The 10,066-nt window shown below is 35.4% G+C and overlaps 1 protein-coding gene across 3 annotated transcripts in view; it reads left to right on the top strand.

Moving 5' to 3' along the window:
- Nucleotides 1–8,750, top strand: part of LOC149534845 (NADH:ubiquinone oxidoreductase, 17.2kDa subunit) — a 188,892-nt gene extending 180,142 nt beyond the window's left edge. For all 3 annotated transcript variants that reach the window (XM_089805579.1, XM_089805580.1, XM_089805578.1), the window contains 2 exons: nt 7,774–7,833; nt 8,315–8,750. In XM_089805579.1, the coding sequence (XP_089661705.1) occupies nt 7,774–7,833; nt 8,315–8,397 (143 nt within the window). In that variant the 3' untranslated portion in view covers nt 8,398–8,750. The remainder of the gene's footprint in view (nt 1–7,773; nt 7,834–8,314) is intronic.
- Nucleotides 8,751–10,066: the final 1,316 nt, after the last annotated feature.

Genomic DNA, 10,066 nt, shown 5'->3' on the forward strand with positions numbered 1-10,066 from the left:
TAGAAGACTTCAAGAAAAAGAACATTCAATGCAACTATTGCCACAAGTATGGTCACATCAAGGTTGAATGTCAAAAACGCTTAGCTGCCCAATCTAAATAATTAGGTTCGCAAACCAAAGCAAACAGTGCAAAGCACACTTAGCAGACTGAATTTACCTTTTACACCTTCATGGCTAAAAGACCTGCAAATCATGTGAAGTTGTATGCCTCGTATATTGATTCAAGTGCCTCTCGTCGTTTCACCAATTGTAGAGATTGGTTCATTGACTACTAGGCTTATTCAAATTCTATTATTTTTGGTGGTGGAGAAGAGTATACTATTGTCAACAAAGGCAACGTTCAGATTCAATCTATTGGGAGGAATCTCATTTTCCTTGATGTGAACTATGTTCCAGGGATGGAACTAAATGTACTCTCAGTGATTTAGTTGTTGTAACAATCTTCACAATTGGATGTCACCTTCAATTCACATTAGTGTACCATTACTGATAGGGTGACTCAATCTATTGTTGTAGTGGGTCTTGAGGATCATGGTCTTTTCCGACTTATTGATTTTGGTGATCCATGGGGCTATGGTTGCTCAAGAGTCTTCTGTTAGCACACTTTGGCATCAGTGATATGGGCACTTAAATGTGCATTATCTCACTTAGCTTGCTCAGGAAGAGCTTCTCCTTGGTTTGCCAGAGATTCAGACTCAGTAGCTTGTAGTCTGTGATGCATGTTAGGCTAGGAAGCAACATTGTACACCTTTCATCAGTGGTGATTCATGGAAAGCTTCTCAGGTACTTTAGCTTGTTCGTGCCGATATTTGCAGCCCTATGGCCTCTCCTTCTGTTCTTGTTTCAAGGTATTTTCTATTGTCTATTTATGATTTCAGTAGAAAAATTTGGGTATATTTTCTAAAAAATAAATAAAATGCATTTACTATATTTTAGAAGTTTAAACCTTTAGTTGGAAAAGAGTCTAGAAAATCTATTATTACTTTTTGGTCAGACAATGGGGGAGAATTTTGTTCTAATGAATTCTCTAGCTTCTTGGATACTCTTGGCATCAAATGCTAGCTAACCACACCCCACACACCACAACAAAACAATGTAGTTGAACGTCATAACAAAACAATCACTGAGATGGCTCGATCTGTGCTTAGACATAGACATGTTCCAAAGAGGTTATTGGGCAGAAGCAGTTAACACTGCAGTTTATTTTTTGAATCGGTCACCCACAGTGGTGGTCAAAGGTAGGACTCCAGAAGCCGCCTAGTCAGGTTGCAAGCCTAGAATTAGTCACCTAAAGGTTTTAGGCTTTCTTGCTTTTGTTTGGAACTCTGATGTGTCACGCACCAAGATGGATGCTAAAAGTCAGAAACTAATGCTTGTTGAATACGGTAGTCTTCACAAAGTCTATTGATTGATCAACACTTAGACATCTCATCTCTTTCATAGTTGTAATTTGTGATGTAGTCTTTGATGATCAGCGAGGACCATTCATGCGTGTTTCTCCTGTTCTTAATCCAATAGACCATCCTATGAAGGCTCATGATTTGGGAGTTAGGCTTCCATTTGGTCCACCTGATGGGAGGGCTCCAACAACTCCTGAAGCTCCAGTTATACTAGTGACCTTGTATAGACACCTCCAGCTTCTCCTGTAGGATCATCCTGATTTGTAGATACTTCACCTGAGTTTGATCCAGATTCTTCTGATGAAGAACTTGATCATAGAGCATCTTTTGATACTAATGTTGGTTATTCTCCTCTCTAACATAAGTAGTGGGCTAAGACACTTGCTGATCTTCGAGATGATGAACTCATTAATGTGAGAACTGCTTGGAAAAAGAGAAAATCTACAATCTATTAATTTTGCTCTTATGGCCAATATTCACTATATGTTTGAACCTCAAGCATATTTCGAGGCTAAAGGAATTCAAAAGTGGGAACATGCCATAACATCTGAACACCAGAGCCTACTAAAGTATAATACCTGAGTCCTTTCTGATCTTCCACCAAGGAAGAAACCCATTGGCTGCAAATGGGTTTACAAAATCAAATACAAATATGATGGAACTTTGGACAAGTACAAAGCTTGTTTAGTTGCAAAGGGCTTTTCTTAGCTTCAAGGCATTGGTTATGAGGAGACCTTTGCTCCTATTGCAAAGATGAGCACAATCAGATTAGTGTTAGCTTGGAGCTGGAGATTACATTATAATCTGATATTTGTCTGATTTTATTAGTCATTAGGGCCAGCATATAGGAGATTCGATTTGGCATAGAGAAGCAACATATTCATTTAATTTTGCATGGGACAATGTGGAGATGATGATTCTTTGAAGGTTATATTGTTAGCTCCTCATTTGGCAGCAAATTCTTCTTGATTCCAGGTCATAAAGGGCAGATTGCACGGGGAAAGTCTGATAATTCAAACATCAGAAAATTACAGTCATAATGGAGGCCATGATTTGCTTGTAACTCCCTCAACTTGGTTTGATTCTCTCTTCTGCCTTGGGTGCACTTCATAAGAGGGTTAGAAGATGAAGTTGGATGCATTTTGGAGGGCATAGAAGCTGAGAATTATTTTATAGAAATTAATTTATATCAGAACAGGGGCGGCTGGGTCTGAGGATTGTTTCGGCATCAAGAGGTCATTATCATTCAAGATATTGCTTGCTAATTCATCACAGCTTCAAGGCGACTTCATGTTCCAGGTTCCTTTTGATTTATACAAGCTTAATGATAATTTAGATGCATTTCATGGTAGCTGCTGTAGGTGAACATTTGTATCAGATCTGTTTGTAATTATTATATGAGTTGTAAGCCAAGAGTCTTGGCATTGGCATTGACATCATTGTTAGAAGATTGCATTCTCAATACCATATCAATAGTAGGAAGTTATCACTTGTTGTTTTGAGCATTGAATGTTAAATCCGAGGATGTATGTCAACTGTTTGATATAATGACTATAAGCTGTAGCTACACATTTAGGTCATGATACGGCATCTATTGCATTTCAAAATACAAAAAGAAATCTGCATTGCATCTAGGACCTTGGCTAAACATCATAGGACTCCTTTGCAAATAGTAAATACCTTGGATATCATTGGGAAAACATTTATGCACAGTTACAGGGTTGCATATGATTTGTTTGACAAAATTACAAGCAACAAATTAGGACAAATTGTGGTCAGTTTGAGCAAGGCTCATTATATGGATGTTCACTGTCACTACTTACGACAACTGGTTGAAGACAAGACAATAGACTTGCAATATGTTCCTATAGTGGATCAAATTGCAGACATTCTCACGAAGTTTCTTGGTCCTAATAAGTTTGTCAAATTCTGAGACAACTTGGTGTTGTCGTTAGATAAACAATTAAGGGAGGTAATTACGATAATAGATAACTTCTATTATTATCTATTACTATTTAATGGTTATCTATTTGTAATCTATTGTATATATTAGAATGTTTCTAATATTTAGTTAGCCTGTAGATAACCATTAGTTTTCTATTAGCTAGAATAGAATGTTTCTATTCTTTACAATCGTTTCCTAAGGAAATATCATTCATTCTAATTTCTTTTGTATATATTGACCTCTCAATCTTTGTTAATATCAAGCAAGTATTTTACCAATTTCTTCATAATATGTTGATCCTCCAATGAAATACTCTTACATAAAAGGTTAGGGCTACAACAATGATGATATAAAAAGGAAGGTTGGCAAGATTAATTTGTCATCCTTTGATGGGACAAAAGGAACATCAACACAAGCTTGCATACAAAAAAAAGATACCTACTTCCATCTCAACCCGATGCCTGAAGATGAGGTCATAAAATTTGTAGCACTTCACCGGGAAGGAGTCATGCATAAATAGTGGCATTATGGAATGGTCACTCTTGGCCAAGAGCAAGTGACTTCATATGTTGAGTTGACAAAGTAGTTGATTGACCACTTTAAGGGGAAGGATCCAATAACTTAATTCCAAGGAGTTGATGCAATTGAAGCAATCCAGATCAGTTGATAGTTGCATTATAGAATTCTAGAGGTTGTCCATGCTGGTAACATATATCTTAGAGAGGCGATTGATTGTGTTGTTCACGGATGGATTGATGGAACCTTTGAAAGGTTGGGTGAAGGGATTCAATCTTGTCACACTCATCAAGACAATTAATAAGTCATGTGACATGGTGAGATCATCCTCTTGTTCCTTTAGGAATTATTCACATCCCAAGCTACCCCTCGCTCTGAAGGAAAATGATAACGAATCCAACCAAAGAAGCCATCATTGGATGAGGCCGCTAGACAGGAGCTTGGGAGAAGAAAGCACATGATGATGTTAGATGGGTGGCACTATAGTGTTCCTTTTTCTAGAGCATAAATTAATAATAATATGAATTAGAGTATAGGATGCAATGATAGAAAATATAAGAATAAAATATAACTATAATAATATATTATTAATTATAATTACATTGATAAAAATGAGTAATAAATTCTATGAGTAATAATAAAAGAAGAATTAATAAATAAACTAATATAACATAATCTACTCTTATACAAATATAGTATTGCAATAGTAAATATAAATAATTAAATTACATTAAATGTTAATCTTTCTTAATAATTGCATAGTATTATAGTAGTACCGTTTATAATAATTATATCTATCATTTTCTAATTTGATGCAAATATAAATTATAGATAATTATAATTACAATCTCATTGTATAAGATAACAAAAATTACAACATTGTGTACATCGTAATGCTAATAAAAATAATAAGGGTTGATAGTACTAAGAGGAATTGTCAAAAATAACATTGATAGGGCAATTATAATTGACTGGTCATTAACATCTATAAGGTGGAAAATTATAACCAGCGCTCAATTCATAGAGGTGACAACCCAATGAAGTCAACTTTCTTCAACAATCACATAATGATAATGTTATTTTAAGACTTATAATGAATCAGTAATATCAATAAGGATTGAGTAGGATCTGGATAAAAGATAATTGAGGATGTTAACATCCGACCATGATAATTATCCTGCAAGAAGCTTAATCACATTAGTTCTATCACCTCAACACGATCGATAAGGAAATCAATAGTTAATTGCATGTTGGTTAATGTCGTAAAACAATAATAATGCATGCTTTTGGATATTAGGGGGTACAATTATCAAAGGAAATAGATAAAAGGGAGAAACCGGTCTTAATTGAGTATGGATAAAACTAGAATGGTTAGTCTATGATGTGATCAAGCAAATATCACGAGACATTTGTCCTTCAATGCAACTGTTCATTCCATGAAGATAGTATAAGAGGCATTCACATTGGTCCATAGAGGATCGTCGAACATAATAAGGAAGCATTCTATCTCATTTGGATAAGGAGGAGAGTAGCCGAACATTTTTAGGGAAGATATAGGAGAGTTGGTAGGTATCTATGATGCTCCCAAATTTTATTGTAATAATTGAATTAAATATATTAATTAATTAGTCCTAGAATTTAAATTATATAATAGAAAAAAAAGAGGACCTTTAATTAATAATAAATGTGGGGCCCAAATTAATAAAATAAAAGTTGTATTTGGGGTTCTGATTGATTCATGTATGTCTCGGGCCCATCTTTTATTTTAGTCGTAGGTGTTTGTTCAGGAGTTTTCCTTTGATGGGTATTTATGAGGGGCGGGTAGAATATTTGTGGAATGCGATGTGGATTATTTCTTTATACTATGAATTTTCTATTGGAGTTATGCCTATCTCGCCATTTCAGAAGTGAAAGATCTCCCTTAGTTGGCTCTCACAGTTTCAGTGGGATTCAACCCTCACTCTATTCTGTTCTGTAATACTTTGCTCAGATTTGGCGAGTCAAATCACTGTCATTATTTGCAACTATAATCTTATTTGGTTACCAATATATGATCTTGGCACACTAAGTATATTGTTCATTTTTCGCATTTCTTCTCTATTGTTCAATCAAGGATATTGTTAGTACTTCCTATTTCCATTGATTGTCTTTGCAGTACTCTTCAGCATATTAACAATCATATGACCCTCCAACAGCTCATACAAAGACCCTCATCTGCCACCGTATGACCCTTCCAACAATCCTTATGAACTTCATATTCACCATACAACACCCTTGCATTGATACCACATAGACAATACAAACTACCTCAACTCTGGACAGAAAACACCTCCAGACATAAATCACCTATGGACAGAAAAACACCTCCGAACAAAAATCACCTCCAGACAAAAATGTGTCTGGGCAAAAATTACCTCCGGACAGAGATCACCTATGGACAGTGATTGCCTTGGGAACATTACAATATTCTTTGTCTCTTGGAATAACATACTCTTTGGCTCTCGGGGCAACATACTCTCAGTCTCTCAGGATAGCACACTCTCAGTCTCTCGGGGTCAGGAACATTACAATGGTATCAAAGCTAGTGATCTTAGCTGTCTGCTAGGATGATTGAGAGATTTTGGGATTCGGATCCCACTATAGTGCCCAACAACACTAGAGAGTGGTGGTTGAAGGCACTACAAAAGATTGGCAAAGAGCTCAACGAGGGTGTCGATCTTCCATTAGGTACATTGGAAGTATGTTGAAGTCAAAATTCAATTTCATTGGGTAGTAGGTAGGACAGGTAAAGATTGATACTTTGGTGACTATGAGTGACTATATCCTTAAGATCGAGCTCATCCGTATTAGTACTTTGAACTTTCCATTACAAGAGGCCATAGAGATTAGGAAGTTTGATTTCAGATAGTACTGTACTCAGAATGCTGCTGATGCTGTGGTGCCAAGCTCATCAATCTTTCTGTGTATGTATTTTTAGCTACTCCTTTGGGTAGAGAATGACTATTTTTAAACAACATTCTAGAAGGTTAATTCTGGGATTGAATTTTTTAAGCAGAAATCTATTTCAATATATCTTTGTTTAGATGATTTATATTTAAATATTTTGGTAGTTAGACCTGTCTTTATATTCAATGTATGTGAATCTCTATATTCAACTGATAATAGCTTGTGTTTGTGTTCAATCTAATACAATTCCTGTGTACTTATTCTTTTTGGTCTCTTCTTTTGGCTAGAATTGTAGAGCATTTTCTAGCTGTTATAAGTTGTTATGGTGGCATATTAAAAAATCAATCCATTTGAAGCTTGTTGGCTGCCTATCAACGACCAAACACATCATAAGCCTGCACCCGAATGACCAGTTGTTATCCAAAAGTCAAAAAAATTTATACTGTCCCTTGGATGGAGGAAAACAATGGGCTTGTCAGAGTGGGAAACATGCATGATTAGAAACTGAAAGTGCCAAAAGACTTGTGACTTGGATTCTAAAATTCCCTTTGGGAAGGACCAAGCTGCTAATTCATATTTCTTGCATCTTTGGGATATAATTGCTAAACAAATAATGTAGCGTGAGAATTCTTGTTTTGTTTCAGCAGAGTTTCTATTCCCACATTAAATGTAGAAATTCATCAGTAGTACTTTCCCCAAGTAAATCCATTTTTGTTAGTGTCTAGCTATGTGTTCTCCAAATGATCATTTTAACGAATCCTCTAGTTCATGATAATAAAGTGTTTTCTTTTTCTTGGTTATATGTGCATGTATAAAGAACAGGGAACCTAAGTTTTGCATGTCCAAAGCATTTCATTTTAAACAATAAATGATGACCAACAGTTACTCTTATAGTAAAGGACTTATCTAAAGTTGCCTGTCTTGTGAGCAACACGAACACGTAACCTTGTGTGCTTTATTCTACAGGGTTTCAGAACCAAAAGGGACAGGAGATTCTTTTCAGCCTGGAACCTGGCAGCCCTCAGAGTAAGTAGGTCCCGGTAATAAGGCTTTTGATATTTTTAATTAAAGAGAGAAAATCTGTGAACAACTTTTTACATCAATGTTTCTTTTGTTGGGTGTTTGACGCATTAAATTGTCTGCCTGAAATTTAACTTAACAATAACATGCAAAATGCTACTGGGAAATGCCCAAAGAAAAAGGTTAGCTTTATATTTTGCAGGCAGTTTCTTCTCAAAATGTCACCAACCTTAGATATAGTCTCACTGCCCTCAAGGATCATTTCGGAAACTCCTAAAAAAGCTATTTTGTTGTATATGTCTAAAATACTACAAGCTTTAACACCTTTAATGTTATTTTCCTAGAATTGTTTGGCACAAAAAAGTCTCTTGATTAGAAGAAATTAAAATAACAAGTTCTAACAGCTTGCACACATTTCTTTGTAACAAGTTGTGGAAATGGAATTCCTCTGGTTTTACGGATTTATAGTTTCTTGCATGTTTTTTAGGTTTGATAGGCTGTCAGAACCAAGAGGCACGGGACAATCATTTCAGCCAGGGACTTGGCAACCACCAAAGTGAGGTCACTTAATTCTCATTTATGGAACAGTTATAACCATATATGTTCGAATATTTGTGGTAGATTTTGGATGGGGGGAACACAAATTAGCTTCTTAGTCACCTTTCTACTTATTCTTCTTATCGTGAAAAGTCAATTATAAAATTGGTTGCAGCATCACCATTTTAGCTGCATGAATGGAGCTAGAATAGTTGAATGAATAGCCTGAAATGGTTTACATTGATGTAAATCCCTAAATGGCACCTGCCTTTTTGGAAATTGTAATGAGATTTACCGATGTGCTGCATGATTCTTGTGATTTTCTGAAGTTGAGTTTCAAAACTCCCGTAATTCGTAATGCCCAATTTTTTAGAGATTTATGTTTATCAATTGATTCAAATGTCATTAAGATATGTGCATCTTACACCTTTGATGGAAGCCTTGAATACATGTGTAAATCAAAACTTAGTGGATGCAATAAAAAATATCACATTAAACATAATAATCATTTAAGTGGGTTAGAAGAATCAATACTTAAAGTTGAACAAGTAAATATAGAACAATATTTTATTCCAACATCTGCATATTTCATTTTATCTCGATCAAAATCAGGGATCACCTCTTAAATGTTGGGGATGTTGTAAGATAGTACCTGAGGCTATTATGCCATATTGCACATGCTGAGCATTTTTATTGAAAAGAAACATTTTTCCATTTTTGAGTTATTTTCTTATACTTGCAAATATTTTTCCCACTGTCTTCTACATCCTTGCAGAAAATGGCTTTAAAAAACCAATGAAGCAGGAAAACAATTTCACCACTCATAAACAGAATGCAAATCCATTTTGAGCAAAAAGAATCTAAGCAGCATTGACAATAAACTGGATTAAAAGTTAGAAAATCACTGTATCTATGAAAATGAAGGATCCTTGGCATAACTTATGAAAGCTTCCCATTCTATATGTTTCTCTCTAGACTCGGGAATTGTGTTCAATGTGCATGCAGTAAAATAATTCTTTATCACATTTCTAATGTAAATTGTGATAAGTATATTTTTGGTTGTGCATGATTGAAAAGATTGTTAATACATATCTTTTTCTGATAAAAGTTTGAATTGGGCCAATCGTCCTTCAATAGTGACCACATTTACTGCAATGTCCCCTTCCTAAGCAATTGTCTGTGAGAGGCAGCTAGCCTATTCTTCGGTTTCCTATAAAGCTAATGTGGTTTGGTTAGGGAACTCTACAAATCTTGGAGACTGTGCCGTTCAACTCCTTCGGCATTTCAAGTGTTGCATGTGAGTTTAGTGCGTCTGGAGATTCCAGCCAACACTTCCTTGAGCATTTTCAGGGACTTGTCCTTTTTAAGAATTTTTAGTAAGGTTCGTGTAATGTCCCCATTTTTTGGTTCTCTTGTAGTGCAGTTGGCATTGGCTTTTTGGGTTGGTGTCAACAGGATCAAAGGGTTATTTCAGTGTTGCTAGTGTGTTGAGATGGATTAATGGAAATGAATGACACTTTCTGGATTGATTTCAGTTGTGCAGTTGCTGCATTGGAAGCTGGAGGTTTTCTTTATCCTGACAGATGATAATAAAAAGGACAAAAATGAAAATTCATATTCTTTATCCCAAAAGCCAACCTTTTCAAAGAAAGTTAGTGCAGTTTCTGCATTGAAAGCTGGAGGAATATTTTGAGATCATTTT

This window comes from Cupressus sempervirens, chromosome 10 (genome assembly GCF_028749045.1).
Source record: "Cupressus sempervirens isolate cs-2001-9-10 chromosome 10, ASM2874904v1, whole genome shotgun sequence".
In the NCBI taxonomy this organism is placed as follows: domain Eukaryota; kingdom Viridiplantae; phylum Streptophyta; class Pinopsida; order Cupressales; family Cupressaceae; genus Cupressus; species Cupressus sempervirens.